Source organism: Hypomesus transpacificus, chromosome 3, assembly GCF_021917145.1.
Source record: "Hypomesus transpacificus isolate Combined female chromosome 3, fHypTra1, whole genome shotgun sequence".
NCBI classification, from domain to species: Eukaryota; Metazoa; Chordata; class Actinopteri; order Osmeriformes; family Osmeridae; genus Hypomesus; species Hypomesus transpacificus.
This window is the reverse complement of record NC_061062.1, coordinates 9308602-9328564: the sequence shown is the minus strand read 5'-3', so window position 1 is coordinate 9328564 and position 19963 is coordinate 9308602. Positions and strand designations below refer to the sequence as shown.

At 43.8% G+C, this 19963-nt stretch overlaps 1 protein-coding gene across 3 annotated transcripts in view; it reads left to right on the top strand.

Annotated features, from left to right (window-relative positions):
• The first annotated feature begins 1230 nt into the window (after positions 1-1230).
• bcl11ba (BAF chromatin remodeling complex subunit BCL11B a) overlaps positions 1231-19963 on the top strand; it is a 50100-nt gene continuing 31367 nt past the window's right edge. The window contains exons 1-2 of one of the 3 annotated variants that reach the window (XM_047018472.1): positions 1231-2303; positions 14934-15476. In XM_047018472.1, the coding sequence (XP_046874428.1) occupies positions 2246-2303; positions 14934-15476 (601 nt within the window). In that variant the 5' untranslated portion in view covers positions 1231-2245. Of the gene's footprint in view, positions 2304-14930; positions 15477-19963 lie in introns of all 3 variants that reach the window. The other 2 variants (XM_047018471.1, XM_047018473.1) reach the window with 2 other exon arrangements.

The following is a 19963-nucleotide window of genomic DNA, read 5'->3' as shown; positions in this document are numbered from 1 at the left end:
GGAAGAAATACAACCTAAGTGATTATTGACAGTTTTATGAGGTGGTCACTCAATCGTATTTTGCTGTTGAATTTGTTAACAATAGTCCATGATTAAATAGAATTTACTCTGTAATAATTGTACACATTTAACATTTATCGATTATATGTTATAGAGGCGTGGTAATTTGGTTGATTATAGGGCATTTTAACTCAAAAGTCCAAGAACCTTTGATAAGTACACTTAACAAAGGTTTATAAAATAAGATGAGAATAAGGTTATCAAGAACAATACATGCCCGGATTGTAAATTAAAATAACTCATATTCGAAGATGTACAGTTATTATTCCGTCTACTGGGTCTTGATAGTCTTAGCGAAATTACAACAAATCTAAATTCAGCATTTTCTTACCCTAATTCACAGATAAATAAGATTTTCTTGCTAACACATTTGGTTGGAACAGTTATTGTTGCTCACATAAATCAACGTAAAATGCGATTATAAACACAAAATCGTTGGCTATAAGTAAGATAGGCAACAAAAGGCCTGATCACTATTATTCGGATGTCTTACAGATATTATAGGCTATTTAATAAGCTATATTACGCATGCAAAATAGACTCCAAACAAAAGCATCTTATATCCTGAAGTTCTTTTCTGAAAAATGTCACAGTACTGATCATATGTTTGATGCAACTTTGGTTGGACACGTATCGGTGTAAATCATCCTTGCAAACTTGTAGGCCCTGTCTCCATTACGTTTTGTAGACTATATTCAAAGAAAAGTCCTAAGCGCAGAAAAATATAATGCACTGGCAAGAAAAACTTTCTTGACCACTTTGGTAAAAGGTCACCAAATGTATTAATACGATTGACCTTAGACAAATCCTCCACATTTTTGAGATACTGAAAAAAACGTTTTATAGAATTTGACAGGTGCCGACGACATATGCAACTGAAATGAAACTCAAAAGACTTCAATGTGCATAACTGCCCCTTCGGTCTGGAAAGGTGGTAGCCTAACATATAGGTTACCACAATTCAAACACTCGTTTAGTAAATGAAAAGTGTTTTTTATTTATTTGTTTAATCATTTTAGTCTTTCCGTAAAAGCGGTAAGATAAAGTTTATCGCAGTGCTTTTTCTGTCGCGTCTGGTACGAACGAAGGCTGTGAGCGGCTCCGTCCACCGATGCACTGTGTGACTCGGTGGTGCGGTGCTGTCCATGCCTTGCTGGTGATCCGATAGTTGTGAAAAGCCACCACTAGTCGCCCCCAGTGCTCTTGCAGTCTCCAATTTTCCTTTCTCACTGTAGACTTAACGTCACGTCCGCACTTGAACTTGAATTTTATCCCATTGTACGGAGGCAGCCCTAGCCACAGAGAGACAGAGAGCTCGGGGGAAGCAGGACTCCGCCATCTTCACACAGAGCAAGAGTGAAAAGGGGAGAAAAAGCGTGTAGGGTCTTGATTTATTGGAAAAGGAGGTGGTAGTCTATGTGCCCGCTCTCCACAGAGCCGTACAAGGGGCGAGAGCACTCCGAGTTGAGGACACTGAGAAAGTAGCCTACCTGGCATCGCATGCCCGTGCACTCTTGAGAAGTGCCCATCACTTTTCTACCCAAGTACCGTGGACAGAATTGGATACATATTTTGTACAATTTTCCGACCAATTCTTGATTTTTTTGCCCCTTTTGAAGAAACGAAATAATTGTGGTCCAGAAGCTGAGCCGCTGACTGGACGCAGAGACAGCCTACCCACGCGCGCACTGACCACCGCATTCTGATTCTTCTTTCTTAGAAGGTGGAGGGGACACTCGCCTGGGTTTGATCCTACCTGTCACTCACAGCAAAGCGTGAAACATCAAGGATATTTTTTCCCACCTTCTGTTTTTCATTCCCTTTTGGGGGGACTCGGACAGATCTCTCTCTTCTTACACCTTTGCCAAATGGTGTGAGTTGTGTAGAGACGCAGTGCAAAGCGAAAGGTGTAGCCGGGTTATCCGTGGTCTCAACACACGGCAAAAGCGCTCTCACAGTGGACCGAAGAGGAGAAGCGCAAAAGACACTTAGACATCTCCGACCCACGGACCCCTAGCCATCCAGCACGACGCTTGTTCAACCCACCACGGCCGGCGGTGCGAGCGCAGGAGCAACGTCTCTTTTGTGGAGGTCCCGGGACAAGTTTAGGGACGCAATAGGAGGGAATCGAGCCGATTCTTTACAGTGCAGGTCTCCGGGCGATGCCACTGTAAATGCCAGGGCAATGTCCCGTCGTAAGCAGGGGAACCCGCAGCACGTGTCACAGAGAGAATTAATAGCACGTAAGTACCTGACTTTCAATCTCAATCAAACTGAAAAATATCTTATGTGCCATTTACATTAAGTTCCAAGCGATTTCTGGACCTTTTCTGTCTTAAACAGTAGATCAACATTAGTGTTTTATCAGTGCGTAAAATCAACTAAGAAGAAACAGTTTTGAACCAAGTTTCATTGGATGATAAAGAAAACCGGTGACTGTGTAATTTTTTGTAATTCAAGATGAGTTTAGACGTTTAACGTGAACTGTAGATTCTACAATTTAAATACAAATGCATATATATATATATATATATATATATATATATACATTTATACAATACATTTTTATTACTTTGAGATGCTTACCATTCATAAAAACTTGATAAAAAAGTAGCCAATTGGTTGAACATGAAATGTTCATTTTGACAAGGGTAGCAATATACATGCAGGGAAGCAACAAACAAAATGTAATTCAAGCATAGTTTGACATAATGTAATATCTAAACAAGTATCTGAAGTGTCGATTTGGAGGTGCTGTTTAGGCCACGCAGGTCGGCTACCTTTGTGAGTGCAGACAAACTCTGTATGTATGAGAGCAAGTGAATAATCCTTATATTTCATATTTACAGTTTGACTTTAATTTCTGATTCAGACAAGGAGGATGACTTGATACGGATGACTAATTGTATCCACTTAATCTTAAAGAACATGCACTCGAATATACTATCTTGAACGTGAAGACAAATTTCCATCAAAATGATTCTCAAAAATTTAATAAGATGATTACAACAATGAGACATATGATGGCAAGATTCTATTTCTTTTAGGGTGTTGTGTTTCAGAAGCTCAATAGCCTACTCTCAATGCATTTTGCCAAATCAATTAAAAACGATTTTCTCTCAAACTACTACATTTGCAACTAATGTGCTTTGAATGAACACTATACCGTAACCTACGTCTTGGAGCTGTGGTTTGAAAATACTCAAAGACTACAAACTTACATTACTCAGACAATTTAAATATATAAATATGATAGTTCCCCCTCCCCCTGCTTCTGCACTAGTCAGATATTCTCGCGCCATCTAGGTAAGTCAACGCATGCCACCAACCTTATTGTCTGAGATTGAACGTCTTTACATCCGAAGGGAATTTCCATTACGGCTATGTTTTCAGTTTAGCTAATTTAAACATTTCAACTTAATCAATAGATACAGCCACAGCCTATGGCGTTAAAATAAATGTATATTTGTAGAGAACAATATATAGGTTAAGATATAGGTAATATATATCTTAATCATGTACACAAAGACAATAACCATTTATTGTTTTTTGAAGTGAACTTTGCAATGTTGAGACATGTTTCGTTGTCACACCTTGCCTGCTCGAAGAGTCAGGCATAGCCTAAATACCGACATACAGACTACTTTGAATTGGAAGCGTTGAGTTCTGTAAACGTTTTGTAGTCTGTCTACGTGTCGTTTAATGTAACGACGGTGCTCTTTGACCTAAATTGGAACTGAAGTACTTGTATGTGTAAAAGGTGGACATTCAGCTGACAAGGGAAACATTGGGTTGCACGTGAAGTGCCTGATCCGTAATAGCTCTTATCCAGTCCCCCGACGAGCCGTACCGGGTAAATCAGAGAGTAGAGAGGTGGCATGAAAGGCGGACGTGAGAAAACAACGCAAACGGAGGCCTGCGTTTATCTTATGCATCAATGTCAATAATTAAACACATTCCTTTATTACATTTTTCTCCGTTTTTACTGCAACTCAAAATTGTACAGATAATTTTAAAGGGCATATTTCCCCCAAATATGTGACAAATAAAGCCTCCTCTTGCAAAGCTTGAATAGACCTAACCGAATTTAAAATACGTTTAAAGGATTTAAAAAATGTGAATGGAGCAATTCGCTGAAGTCATATTTTTCCTCCTGTGTGCCTTTAGTCCTGTTGCCTAAATCCAACTTAACTCATAACAGAGCCCGCTGATGTCATTTGTTTCAAATGTGTTTTGTGTTGTTCTGGGTTAAGATGTGTACTCTGCACATTCTCTCACACACCACTTTTACTTTTTATGGGCTTGTGTGTGCATGTGTGGAGGCGCTGTCAGTCTGTGTGCACGCTTAGCTGTGTGTGTATGTCTGCAGTGTGTGTGTGTGTGTGCTTGTCAACTAGCACAGTGTCTACTTCAAAGTCAGCATACCTACTACATCTTCTGGATAACATTTGTCTATTGAGCCAATCAGCCAGCTAGTCAGTCAGTCAGTCAGTCAGTCAGTCAGTCAGTCATTAAGTCAGTCAGTCAGTCAGTCAGTCAGTCAGTCAGTCAGCTACTATTAATCTAAGAACTGACATAATACCCTCAACCGTGCAGTCCCAAACAGTATCCTCTCTCCATTGTTGTCCTTGGCATTCAAATTAATTCAAATAACAGCTCTGTCATCGCCTATGGAAGGGGCGAATATGGCCAACTATTGCTGACTTGAACTCTGCAGGAGACTTTCCACTGAGATGGCTGTGGCAAATGTAAAGCAAGTGTAAGACGTCTCCAGTTTAAGGTAGATGTTCTACGCTGTGCAGTAATACACCTGTATCCACACATGTATGCATGTATGTGGAGTATGTACATACAGTATAAACAAGTATAGAGTGTCACACGCACGCACGCACACTCTCACACACACTGCAGGGCATGGAAATCTCCCGCCTCCCTGTCAAAGAGAAGGCAGTTTGTGGTAGGAACGAGAGGCTGTGAGTGCATTGCTAATGAATGAAAATGCAAGCTAAACACACACACGCGCACACATACTCGTGTCAAAACAACAAAGACGTTCATGTGTGTACACATTTGATACAGATGACTCTTTGCATGAGTGTGTATTTGCGCGCCTCAACATGCCTTCATGCAACACATCCAGATCTGGGTAAGGGAATGCAGGCAGTGAGCTGTCTGTGTACTATCAAGTATTAATATTCAGCAGGTCCAACCAGTCGAAAAGTGAAGACAGACAGACAATGAGAAGTACGACCCTTGAAAATTGCATCTTTTAAATGTGGAATATATACAATGGTTTTGGAATTCTAAGTGTATGTGCACGCACACATGTACACACACATACACATATCTGTATGAAAATGAACACATCCGTACACAGCATTACCATGATTTGTTTTGTTATATTGTGCCCTTAGAGTATATTAGAAGCAGTTTATTACGTGTCTAATACACTTTTAAGACTAATTTGAAGGTAAAATTGAGAACTTTATACTTTCAATTATATGGTAATAGTGAATGATTTAAAGTGTTTGTTGAGTTTTCCAAAATACGCTCTTGGGGCAGATTTGATTGGTTAGGTCTCTGGAAAAGTGAATTATAAATATAGCACCAGTGAAGAAATGTTTTATCTCCTCTGTCATTTCCACTATTTGTATCAGGGGGAGGTCTTGGGAATGTAGTAAATGTGTGGGCTTAAGCGTGTGTGTGTGTTAAGATGTGTGTGTGTGTGTTAAGACGTGTGTGTGTTAAGACGTGTGTGTGTGTGTGAGCGCAAGGCATAATCAACATGTCATCTGTGGTATGTAGTGTGAGCTAAGTATTGCTTTTCCTTTTGGATTCTCCTCTGTGTCAAAGCCAGTTTTAGGTTCAGTTCTATGTGTCCATTTGTGTGGAAGTGTGTGTTTTGGCACAAAGGAACTAAAGTTCTACACCACCAGTGCTACATTATCAAATATATATTTTCTTTCAGCCCAACAAATGTTGTTGTTACTTATCGTGGCACCTCCACTACTACTTGAAAATTTGAATCAGAATATCCAACTTTTTTGTGGATCATTTAAATATTTCTGATATCGCTCTATATTTCTTTACAAACCATTTTAAAGTTGTTGTTTTTTCAACAAAAAACAGGACAATTGCAGACCAGTGATTTATAGACAGAAGAGAAAAATATGTTGAGAGGCTCCGTTCAGCTGGTGACATTTTTCAAACACACGCACACACACACGCGCGCACACACACACACACACACACAGAAATGCACACACCCACGCTCACAAGTGCACATAAACACACAACCCCCTGTTGTCTTACAGCACCACACACACACACACACACAAACACACATACATACATGCATACACACACTTTAAACACATGTTACACCGAGCGAGTGAGAGAGACGTGTGTAAATTGCAGCAGGCCACTTGAGATGCACGTTTCCTCTTTGCCTTGTCAAATAGGGGGACACCCTGCTGTGCACCGTCTTTGTTAGGCAGAGAGAAAGAGAGAGAGAGAGAGAGAGAGAGGAGAGCGGGGGGAAAGTGCAGAAGAAAGAGACAGAAGGAGAAAGACAGAGTGGGGTGGAGGGGGGACCTTGAGATGCAAAGCAGAGGAATGGCGTACACTTGGACGTGCGATTGAAGTGTCACCGTCGGTGTGTGTATGTTGCCCTGCGTAAATGAAACACCTGCATGGGGTACAACACTGTGTCGTCCTCTTCAAAAATCATCCCCCCCTTGAAAAGAGAACTGAATACTTTATATTGCTCAATCGGACCTTTTTAAAGGCCCCTTCACAAACAGTACTATATGATCACACTGTATAAAAACTCAGTTATTTATTCAAGTACCTGGTAAGAATACCAGAAAAAAAGTTTTCAAATTCAACCAATTAAAGCAAAACTGGGACAAGGAATGTCTCTATGTTTCTATTTGAAAGAAATCATCTCCCTGGTATTGGGTAACATTAGGTGTGTTATTTACCTTATAGCCCGATATCGTTTCTGTGTGTGTGTGTGTGTGTGAGACAGAAACACAAAAAGTATCTTGCAAGTGGGTGAATAATTTAGTGTTAGACAAAGGCTTCAGAAAAGCATGCCTAAACTCATTCTTCTGATGAAGAGGACGTCTGCTTGTTTGACCGCTTTTCCTGCCCCTAATACCATCTAAGAGCAGCTCTCTCTCTCTCTCTCTCTCTCTCTCTCTCTCTCTCTCTCTCTCTCTCTCTCTCTCTCTCTCTCTCTCTCTCTCTCTCTCTCTCTCTCTCTCTCTTCCTCTTTCCCCCTTCCCTTCCTTCTTTCTCCACAGCTTGCATACCAGAGTGGAGGTTTGCTTAGTTTAGGGATGGTGAGCTGTCTGTCTGTCGTCATTGAACCTCTTAGCTCTGTCCTGATTCTGTGACTTCAGTTGTGACTGATCCTGCTCCCTTTCTCTCTTTCTCTCTCTCTCTCCCCTTCTCTCTTTTTCCCATTCTCTCTCCCCCCTCTCTCTGTCTCTCTCTTTCTGGACCTGCATCCTTCCACTGCTAGGGGGAGCTCTTAGTCTGTCAGTGCTGGTGGCTCATGCAGTTGTAGTGAGAGAGAGACTAGAAAGGCAGCACATTTGATACTGTAAACGTGTATATGTGTGTTTTCTGGTTGTGTGTGTGTGTGCAGCTGAAGCCATGTGTAGTAGTGTTGGTCTGAGAAAGAGAGATGTCCGTCTGTTTGTACGAGTACGTGCGTGTCTGAGAGAGCAGGGGAGGAGGTGTGCATCGGTGTACGTGTGTGTGTGCCTGTTTGTAAGACTGTGGGTGTGCGTGCAATGGATTGGGAAGTAGCTAGAAGTAGTGCAAGGCCTTCTCTGACGACCCTGCGTTGATGTCTTTGATGATATCGACATCAACACACCAACGCGTTTCGACTCCAACTGTCAACGGCTCGACGCTGGCAGCTGGCCTCACAACATCCGCAAACCATCTCTCTTCTGTGTCTCTCCCTCTCTTTCTCTCTCCTTCACGCCCTCGCTCTTTCTCTTAATTGAAAGATTTGGCCTCAACTGATGAAACTTCAAAATTGATTGGCAAATACTGGAAACAGCCCTACTGTAAATTGTGAATGAACAATCTTCGATGTGTTTCCCATTGTACATGTATCATTTTAGAAGTACGAACTTCAGCTCCTCTAATCTCAGCGCCGGGCTCTAGGTTTCCGCTCGATGTCGTCGTCGTGTATTTGCGGATAAAGCAGCGGTAGGTAGATCCTGTTTGACACGGAACACATGGTAATGCGGCGGCACATAAACAGATGCAGGGCTGAAACACAAGGTGAGCTCCCCTCGGTCCCATCGCCTTCCCCAGACGTGGTTCTCTCCCCTGAGCAATCTTACAAAATGTCTGCCCGGTTACTCTGATTAATACACGTGCATATTCTCCCCCCACTCTCCCCCCTAACCCTTCCCCCCCCCCCCCCTCTCTCACGTTCAGATATCCAGCGTCTTTGTTCTCATGGAGAAAAGGAAGAGAGGCACACTCCTCCTGATGTTGAGCGAGGAGCATGTGTGTCTGTGTGAGAGTGTGCGTCTTTGGTTGTGTCTTTAAGGGCATGTAGGAAAAGTGTATGAGGTCTTGTGTGTGTGGCTTATGTGTGTGTTTGTGTGTTTTTCAGCTTGAGATGTCAGGATGTCTGTAGAGGTTTTACAGTGTGGAATCCACAGCCGGACTGGAATGTGTGTGCGTGTACGTCAATGTGTGTGCGTGTGCAAATATATGTGTGTGCGAGGACATACTTAGCGCATACTAAAAGCCTTTATTTCGATGCATGTAAAATAGGTCAAATCTCCTTTTCTAATCTCTCATTTATACTGTGTGTGTTTATTTCTACCTCTTCTAATATCCATGCATTTCTGCCTCTGAATCTCACATTTCTAATCTGTAGCCTTGGGTCAGTGTAACCAACTCTTCTCTCTTTCCCACACACACACACACACACACACGCACACACGCACACACACACACACACACACACACACACACACACACACACACACACACACACACACACACACACACACACACACACACACCATCCACACATCCACTAATGTTCCCCTGGTGAGCCAGCTCTGATAGAGTGTTAGCCCTGCTTACACTGTCTCCCTGTAGACAACACTGTGTTAATCTCATTTTACCTTTCTCTCCTTCCCTCTCAGCTTCTTTCTTTCTCGTGTCTCTCCTTCCCCTTCTCTCTTCTTTCCCCTCTCTCTCCTTCCCCCTCTCTGTCCTTCTCTCTCTCTCCCTTCTCCTTCCCTCACTTTCACTTTCTCTGCCAACCTTTCCCGGTTATCTCTCGACCTCTCCATGTTTGCACCCTCCCTATATTAAATTACACCCTTACTAGACTTGGTCGGTTGAGAAGTTTGTCTTTCTAACTACAGAGCTAACTGCCTTGTTACAGTAACCCTACTATTTACGCTTTAGGCTTGGTGTTTCCAAATCTCTCTCCTCTCTCTCTCTCTCTCTCTCTCTCTCTCTCTCTCTCTCTCTCTCTCTCTCTCTCTCTCTCTCTCTCTCTCTCTCTCTCTCTCTCTCTCTCTCTCTCTATCTCTCTCTCTCTCTCTCTCTCTCTCTCTCTCTCTCTCTCTCTCTCTCTCTCTCTCTCTCTCTCTCTGGAGCCTGGCCACGGTGCCTCGTCCGGGCCGCGGTAACATCTCTCTGGGCCTGTTTGTTTGTTGTGTGCTGGATGAATTGGAGGGTTTGTCCAATGCCTTCTGTCTCTCCCGGGCTCGCGTATGGACCCTGTCACAGTCTCCTATCGCTGTCTCAGAATTGGCAGAGACGGAATGGGGCAGGGTGTGTGTGTCTGCTGGTTTGAATTAGTGTGTGCGTTTTAGTTGGGCTGTGCATGAAGATGTACTACGTATGTTTGTATGCCGACTAACAGGCTTGTTTGGCGAGACCAAGATTGACAGTGGGTGAATATTAGACTGGGGTTAGATACTTGGCTTTGGCCCTCTGAGTCATTTGAATTGTGCGCCAGACAGGTGTGTCTGTCATATGTCTTGTGTGTTTGTGCTGTATCTGTCTCCAATCTCACACGCCAACAGCCTAGCCGTTTGACGCCACCACGAGCAGTGAAACAATAAACCTACTTGTAAACTGTTGCCTTTATAGTTTGATTAGGACTTTTCTCTTGGTTTTATTCAATTCCAGACCGCCTTCCTCTTTACAAATGTACTACTATGAATGGCTTTAATTAGCAGAGACTACATTTTAGATCTGGCCAGAAGCTTTCATGATTTCAATGGCGAAATCTACAGTTTGAGTTATTAATAAATAAAGAAAACAATATGAAATCAGTATATAGAAAGCAAAATACGTGTCTTTTCAAATAAACGACCTTCACATCCTATCAAAAGCTTAACGGGAGAGAGAAAAGTCAAAAAGCAGTTGGAGTTTAACCGTTATCAGCTCTGTGTTGGTACACTGGCTTTCTTATCTGTGCATGTTGCCGCATGGCAAATTTGAGTGGTTTCGCTTAGTTAATGGTGTTTGTAGCAAAAGGGGGAAATCGTACTACATAAATGGCGTGACGTGTATTCTGAAACATCGCGTTGACATTCCGCTCCGCACCGAAAGATGACCGTGGCGAAAAGTTAGCTGAGAATATCGCTACTATTGCTGGAGGTGTTAGTTACATAACCAACTGGAACTAAACTCTGCAGGCATTTTTGGGCATCCTTGCCTGACTTCATTTACAATTGTCCAAATACCTGTCAGTAGCAATTGTGTTCCTCCTTTAGGATCTCAAAGTGTATCATGGGAGTTTCTCAGAGCCAAGAAAATGGCAGGTTAACAATGCAGCAACAGCATCTTTCCATGCCCTCGCCAAAATACCTTCTTTTGCCAATGTATCATTTTTAAACACATCCTATTATTACTGTACATATGTCGATTTTTTGTTCTTACGTTACCACCGGAAATCGCATGATCTTTCTGAGTCACTTCAACACCTTATTAGGTAAGTTAAATGAGGTCTTAGTTTCGGGCTTTCTTTATCCTTGCATCTGTTATTTGCATAGATGAAGACTTGCAAGGCCACCTTGTGCAACTGACAAATTATGCGTGACAGTGATACATACCAAAATTATAATTGGAAAATACCTTGTCACTTCGGTCTTAACATCCTACAAGACCCAGGAACTTCAATACTGTAGGTTACCATTACAGCCTACACCCTGGGTAGACCTTTACTCAATGTCTCCTGAGCTGAACTATCAAGACAGCTTTCTAATGTCTGCAGCTCCCTGTCCAGCCCCCCCCCCTCCCTTTTTGGGTGTGTGCTGGACAAAGAAGAATGCCATTTGACATTTTTTCCTGAAATTAGATGTAGTATTTGATGAATGATCAATGGGAATGAGTCGGATTGTTACCTAGGAGACAGTGTTGTTATCGAGGGTGGTACAGAAAGGGTCTTAGAAATGTTTGTTTGTGTATGTATGTATGTATGTGTGTGTGTGTTCACCCACCAATGGCTACCTGTACTGGCTTGTTGAACTTAACAATATTTTTGAAAAGACAAATGGGCAATTTGCCTTCTTCTTAGTTAAGGTGTACGTCCGTTCATGTTTTGAATACTACTGATTTTGTTGACTTACAGCCCCAGTCTAGTCTAGACTAGTCCCATCTCGTCTGATTTAGTTTGGCCTAGAAATGCGTTCTTGGATTGAGCTGTTCTGGCAGGCTTCAGAAGCTCTCTTAAAGAAAATGAGTTAGAGTGAACAACCTATCTCTCAGATTGTCAAACAGAGCCATACTATACTTACATTCAGTGATGTGATAAAATAAGACATCTTTGAGGAAATACATTTTGCATTCGTCAGTATTTCCTCTACTTTGGATTTCACATTAATCTCCCTTAATTAAGATAATAATTAACATATTTTCGGAGCTGTGGAGACATTCTAAGCTGCTTATATTCCATATGGTGAGCCGGCTTGGAATGGTCATCTTTCTAGGTCACACAAAGAGTCTTCTTCCAGTATTGTTTTGAGCGAGTTGTTGTATGCTGATCTCTGTGGCCTGTTCATTTACATACGTGAACCTCTGCAGCCTAATTTGATGCACAGATGGCCCAGTCCTGCCTGCAGGGCTCCTAGGCTCTCTGCCTATCTGTGTGTGGGGGTCGTTAGGATCAGGCCATGGCATACATGTGCACGCACACACACACACACACACACACACACACAGAAACATGAACACATGCAAACACTCACGCAGGCCTACACCCCCCCCCCCCACACACACACACACGTCATGGCATGCAAACACACACAGACTGGCCAGCTGATGTTACCCCCCCCCTTGTCTTATAACCCAACACAGTGGTTACATGTACAAAGCGATGTCCTGCACACGTAGAGCAGATGCCGGCATGATAGACCAACGATGACCGCCCCTCCTCAAACGCCACATGAGATCCTCTCACCTACGTCAAATCATCTGTCGTGGATGAAACACAAACTGCCTCCACACAACGCGACACGATTGTCAGCCGTCTTTTCATTTTCAGTTGCCATTTAAGAAAGCCCTTAAGAAGCAGATGAGAGGAAATGTACTTTCTCCCTTTAACAGCGTTAGCGTCGACAAGCAAATCGAACAGGCAATGCCGACGGTGAGAAAATGAACCTGTGCCAAAAATCAACATGGATGCCAAAGGTGGACTCCTGCATCTGGAGCCTGCCGCTGCAGCTTGACATTACAAATCTGTCTGCATTTATAATTTGGAGCGTGGACAAATGGCAGAAGGGTGGCCAGCTTGGTGGTGATCCATCATCTAAAATTAGTGGAGAGGAGAGCGAGTCCTGGGGGAGATGTAAACAGGGCTACCTGAGCACACTGCCAGGGGCTCCCAGGCTCTCTTGGAGCTCTGTTCTACTGACTCCGACGCTGCCTAGCTTTGCCTCTGATTCTTCTGCCTCCCTGTGTTTCCCCCTGGTCTGGTAATCCTACTTCCAGGACTCCACCCTTCTGTTTCTGACAAGGGGTTTCTCACTCTGTGTTTGTCAAGTATCATCGTCGTGGGGATGACTACAGTATGGCACCAAAACACCCTCTTTCTTCCCTTACTCTCTCTCTCTACCTTGGTGCTCACCCTGCCCCTCCCTCACTCCCTCCCTCTCTTCCTCTACCCGCCTTCTGCCGCTGGTGTGTGTGGATAACATCTTACCCATAGTTCCTGCGATAGCATCACAGTTTATGTTTGGCCTCACGCATCTACAAACAGAACTCTCTGCACGCTTAAACCTGAACCAGAGAGCGGTCGAATACAGTAGGACACATACGCACGCACACCCCCCCCCCCCCCCCACACACACACACACAGCCTGCCACAATCAAACGCATTGACATACACACAGGCTCACTCAGGCGAGCACACACACACACACTCTCATACTCGCTCAGGGCTGCTCAGAACGAGGCTCTAACAGCTGCGGCTGAGGTTAGTGCTCGGTGCAGGGTGGAGACATGCGCTACGGCGAGTCGAGGTCAGGAGGGTCGCAGTACAACACACGCAGGAAATGGCGCCCTGTGAGAAAACTGTCCGTCAGAAAAAAGTAGTTTATTTCATCTCTAACAGTTCAGCGGCGGGGAGGGGTGTGTGTGAGGAAGTAAGTGTGGAGAGAAGCGAGGGTGTGTGTATGTGTACGTGCGTGTGTGTGTGTAAACTGTCAGCTCAAGGGGTAATTGTATGATTTGTGAGAAGGTGTGATTGTGTGTCTGCTCTGGTTGAAGAGGTGGGTGTACTGTACACTGGCCTGTCCCAGGCGGGTTTTCCCTGCCTTTTTTAATGAGTGTGCTTCTCGTTAACCCTCACCTGGCATTTACGCAGTGTGGTGATGGCACCCGGACATTCGAAACGTTATGTTAGAGAAGTGTTCAAATGTGACTTAAAAATGAAGGGTATGGGGGGAGGGGGGGAATGGAGATGTTCAGTGTAATGAGACAAAGAGTGTCTAGAGACAGGAGAACGGAGAGGGGGTTAGAGTGTGTGTGACAAAGAACAACTCTTGAGGTTCTGTGTATGTGGGTGATGGAATCGACCTGCACTTCTGCATAGCTTCATGCTTTGGCGGCCGTGCAAACACCTCTCCTCTTGCAATCCCTCTCATTCATCCTCCCCTCCTCCGCCTCCTGACTGTTCTCTCTGTCTATTTCTCTATCCTCGACCCCTCCCTCCCTCCCTCCTCTTTTCTTTTATTCCTTTCTCTTTTTGTCTTTCTTTTTACTTTGTGTGACTAGATTTTTTCATCTCTTTTCGTTCATTTCTTTTTTTTGTTCCCTCCATCCCTCTGTCTCCAGCTCTAGGCTGCATATTTATAGCGCTGTGACTTTTCTGCTTGCTCCCAGCCCCACACATGCAGATTTATCAAAATGTCCGCCACTCGCCTGAGTGTGTGTGTGTGTGTGAGCAAGAGAGACACACACACACCGAGAAGGCTATGCCAGGTGTGTGGTCGTCGTGGCAATCAGGGGAAACTGAAAATAACTGTCTCCTCAGCAAAACAAGCGAGTCTTTACCCAGGAGTTCTCTGTTCCACTGTGAAGCAAGACCTACTGGATCTTTATACAAGTACAGAACCTGCCTGAAAGATGAGCTCCTTTAGCCCCCACCTTGTAATGTTGAGAGAATTAGTACACAAAGAGGTTATAAGCAGACTCCTATTTAGATATCACCACCTGAAATACACTTTCAGCATGCAACTTTAATAATACTTTCTCTTTTTCCCCTTCCCTCCTGCTCTCTCTCTCTCTCTCTCTCTCTCTCTCTCTCTCTCTCTCTCTCTCTCTCTCTCTCTCTCTCTCTCTCTCTCTCTCTCTCCTCCGTCTCGCAGCAGAGACTGACCATGTGGACGGTGGCGCCATCCTCTCCGAGGCCCTTCCTCTCTCCCACGCTCTCTCCCTTCCACAGGCCCAAGCCCTGGCGCTGGGCCTGCCCCACCCCCTCGACCCCAGCCTGGTGGACGGCCTGCCGGCCGAGCTACGCGGCGACCACGACCTCTTGACCTGCGGACAGTGCCAGACCAACTTCCCGCTGGGCGACATCCTGCTCTTCATTGAGCACAAGAAGAAGCAGTGCCACGGCCTGGCGCCCTCTGGCTGCTACGAGAAGATGACCGACCTCAGAGGGGGAGGGGGCGGTGGAGGGAACGGCAGCCTGGCCTCTGCGCCCAACCATCGCCAGACGCATCACCTGAGCCAGAATCACCATCATCATCCCCACCACCAACGCAACGGCATCGGCGAGCTTCGCAAAGTGGTCGAACCGGTGGAAATCGGAATCCAGGTGACACCGGAGGAGGACGAGGAGGGAAGAGAGAGAGTGGGGAGGAGGACGCCCAGCAAAGGAATTTGCCCGAAGCAAGAGAACCTTCCAGCAGGTAAGGGTCACACGGATACAAACGCTCCATAGAATCAGTATTGGGATTGTCGAATAGGGCGTAGCTTGACACAAACACGTGTCTTGGGGAGAGGGAGGTAGAAGGGTTTTGAAAGTAAATATGATCTGGGATGATTTGGCATTGGTTGTGTCATAGGCTGTCACTTCCTGGTTCTCTCTCTGTAAGTCTTCCGTTCTGTCTGGGCCATACACAGCACTGGGGAAAAATGCAAACGCGTTCTCAGTAACACACAAGGACACAAAATAGAGATGAATCCTTCCCCTCTCCTTGTCTACTCAGCCTATTACATGTGCGCACACACACACACAAACACACAACAACAGCACCTTGCTGACTCCCTCCCTCACACACATGCTCATTTACCTCTCTGGTAGACTGAGAGGGCTTCCTGGAGAGATTGTCATGGTGTACTTTACCCAGAGACGAACAGACAGAGAGGCGAGAGAGGGAGGTGGGAGAGGGTGTGAATACAGAGGGGCCGTTTTTCAGTGGTGTGTGTGTGTGTATGGGTGGGTATGGGGGAGACAGTGAGGGAAGGGAGGGGGGGGGGCATGGTGGCAGAAGGAACTACACATTACCCACTCAGGGCCTCTACCCCCCCCCCCCCCCCCCCCAGGACTGGCTGGTTGAAACAAACTGCTTCAAATGTGACAAAAAGAGAGAGGGAGAGACTCGCCCTGACTTTCAGTGAGAAATCCAGACTAAGCCCAGCTGCTTAAAAAGGTGAAAAGCTCATTAAAATTCAAATAGGCAAAGAAAAAAAGGAGGGGGGGGTGCAGAAAAGGGATTAAAAAGAGTCTAGTTTCCTATTCTGTGGGGTAAAGAGGTAGTTTAGTTTGAGACCAGCTGCAGGCAGGGAAGAAGAGCTTGAGTAGTTATCTTTCAAAACAGCGCCCATCAAGTCCTTCGCATAGAACCCGGAGGGAACTCAGTGAAATGGGGCTCATAAAATAATATTCCGGCATGGACGATCACCAGGGGAGGTGGGAGCAGGAAGAGGCTTACGACACAGTTTTTGTCCTTGTTTTTTGTTCCTAGTCGGGTCTGAAATAGTTATTTATGAAGCTAACTTGCGGCACCAGAGGTCAATTATCCAAAGCTGGCGTTACACTTCAAGAGTTTAAATGTTCCTGATAAAAGGAAGGGATACAATTACCCATCATCCAATCACATATTTGTTACTTTCTTGTTTAGACAGCCATTGGAAGTGACACGCACACTTTCATTGCAGATCAAGTCAGAGACACATTGACATTCACAATACAACATACTTGAATAGTACCAACACATTGCCCACACTACAGTATGTGTAGTGGGGCAGCACTAAGTGTATTACTATCTGTACCTGTTAATGTGTCTTTACATCTTCTGAGTGGACTAGTACATCTACTTCTGAGTGTATTAGCATGTAGCTACTGAGTAGCTAGCTCCTAAGTGTGCTGTTCTGTGGTTTTGCCCAAGCTGTAAACTACTGTTTGGGGGGAGGGGAATTCATCAATATTTTACAACCATGCTACTCTATCTTACACCTCTGAGGCCTGTCCTGACCCATTCTCTTCTGGCCAAGATAGAACTTTCTAACCGCTCTGTGGGAAATGTCATGACAAATATGTTTTTGACTCACAGCAAATACATATTCAGTGTTGTTATTGGAGGATTGTTACAATGTTTGCTCCAAAAAAAGCTTAAGCTTCATAGTGTTTTCATTTGACACTTATTTGACACATATATTCTCAAAGGGGGAAGAAATATAGAAAGGACACAAATAGGCCACTACTTAATGATATGACACAGCTGCTGCAGTATTCAGAAATATGCTCACGCATGTGCACTAATTGATTGGTATTGTTAATTTGAGGTCATATTAATGAGACACATTATGTATATGTGTATGCATTTTGTTTACAAAAAAGCTTTTTTATTAACATAATCTAGATCTTATTGTTTGCACTTTGTGAGAATAACTCGATGTCTGGTATTAGCTGTGGTTAAGTCTGAAAGTGAAATTGCACAATATTTCTTAATAACATACTAAGAAATAATTCTCACATTAAAAGCCAAAACATAATGGCGGTTCAATTGGATGTGTACTGCACCAACAATAAACTATATTACAGTAATAGCATTTTATGTTTTCAAATTAACCCTCAGTATTTTACAATTTTCCACTTAAATTATGTTCCAAAAAGCACAAAATTCTTCTAAAAAAAAAGAATCAAATGTTCTTATTTTTGGTTAAGCTCACATTTTATTTTGAGCATGTTCTCTTGCCACCTCTAGATAAATAATAAAAAAAAGTACATTGAAATATGACTTTGCCTTTGAAAACCATTTTTGGCTGTTTTCTCTGAGTTAAGTTTTCATTAGGTAAATTATTTCATTAGTCTTTAGTGAGATCAAGGAAGACTGAATGGGAAAAACAGAGAAAGAGCGGAAGGGAGAAGTAGAAATAATCTGGTGTCAAGGCAAGGAAATACTGAGAAGGAGGCGTCCTCAGAAAGTGATTAAGAAGCCTGAATGTCAGCTTGTGCACCGGGCTAAAACGCCAGCGCCCGCGTAGCCGACAACGCTCTGTAATTGCCTCCCAGCAGGTTAAAGTATTCTTTTATGCTAAACCTTTCCACTTCCATTTGTTCCCCACATGAAATGGAAAATGGAAAAAAATAAGGTACACACAGACGCACACACACACACAGACACACACAAACAGTACATCCACCAACACACATCAAACTCACACTCTCTCGCACCGAGCCAGTCTTAGAATGATCGGTGCTCTCCAAAGCACTGATCATTTTTCATGAATTTCTCTTTTTTTTTTTTTTCTCCTCAATATATCCATCTGTCAGCCTCTAGTGAGGGAAAAAAAAAATGTGAAAGACTGAGAGAGAGGGAAAGATGTTTTTCAGCGTTCACAAAATCACAAAAAAATCAGATTGGAGGAACAACATTATCACCTTACAGGGCTGAGGGGGCGGTGGCACCTACATTGTTTAGTGTCTCAAATCAAACACCAGTTTTGTCAGTTGCCTCTCTCCATCTGACCCCGGACACGCCGCCCGGGCTGGCAGTCAGAAGTCCACTGATGCTTTGTTCATACGCCAATTCCCACCACATCACTGACTCAGAACCTTCCAGCTGATTGACAAGGGAAGGGGCTGGCCTCAACACTTACTTCCTGTCACATGATAGGTGCCGTTTTTGGAAAAGTGATAAGAATTGTGTTACATATTCTGAAAACCTTTGTTTTACCCAAATGCATTTTGGGGGCTGGGGTGGGGGTGGCTATAAATCAGTAGAATAGACTGACAGGCAGACAGGCAACTTGTTTATCGGACTCAGCTCTCTGTTGTCAGCACATCCACCTTTAAGTCGGCCTTGCCTTCCCGTATCTCCTCTCCTCTTACCAGTGCTGGAGATAAACATCAGACATGGATTTACTGTAGACCACATGGCAGAGAAGGCCTTTCCAACACTCTTTCCTCCTTATACTCTTCTTTTTCTTTCTCCTTCTCTTATTTCTTCAATTTTTCTAGATCACTTGAGGTGGAAGCATACTGTAACTCTTCTCCTTGAAGCTTTTTATATGAAAAAATAATTATAGTTCTTTGATCTATAGGTGTATTGGATAGACTCAGAAAGAGAGTATGTACTGTGCAGAGAAAGTTCATGCCTTTATACCTTCTACCACATACTCTTTCATAGACAAAAACCTTCCCTCCTTCCCTCCCTCTCCCTAAGCATGGCAAGGGAAGTCAACGTTATCTACCCCCGCTATTGAAGAGGAACCACTTGAGATTGGAGTTCAAATGTTTTTCACGTCGCTATCTGGAGCCGTCTTAAGTTTCGGTGAAATGCAATTATGTTTAATAAGCCTTAATTAAATCAAATATTCACTGTATTGCACACACTGAAGTTGTGGGGGATCTAAAACATCTTCCCAGATTTTAGACCAATTAGATTGTCGAGAGATATTCAATCTTGAACCAATCAACATATAAGGAGGAGGAGAAAAGTAATTGTCTTTGGTCATACCTTCATGGACTGAATAACATCAAGAGCATCCTGAAAATGTTTCTGAGTACAGCTTACTAATTGCTAATTGATTGGAGGCCTGTGTGGTTGTCGTAGATAGGAGAGGAAGTGGTTTTCATATGCGTCCATGCTGAGAGAGAGGTTCAGGCTGGGCGGAAGAAATCAACAAGGAGATAGAAAGAGAGAGAGACATAGACAGACATGGAGAGAGAGAAAGAGGGACCCTGCACACAAAGAGCTTTAACAGTTACTGATATGGTGGTTTGCACCTCTTAAACACTTGTCAACCAGGGTTTTAATTTAGATATTTTACGCCAGTCCACTTGAACAGGCCTGGAGAGGATGAGAGAGAAAGAATGAAAAACATACACATATGATCAAAATGGAAACGCAGAAACCCTTTTCGAAGGTGATTGAAAGCACCTTTTTAA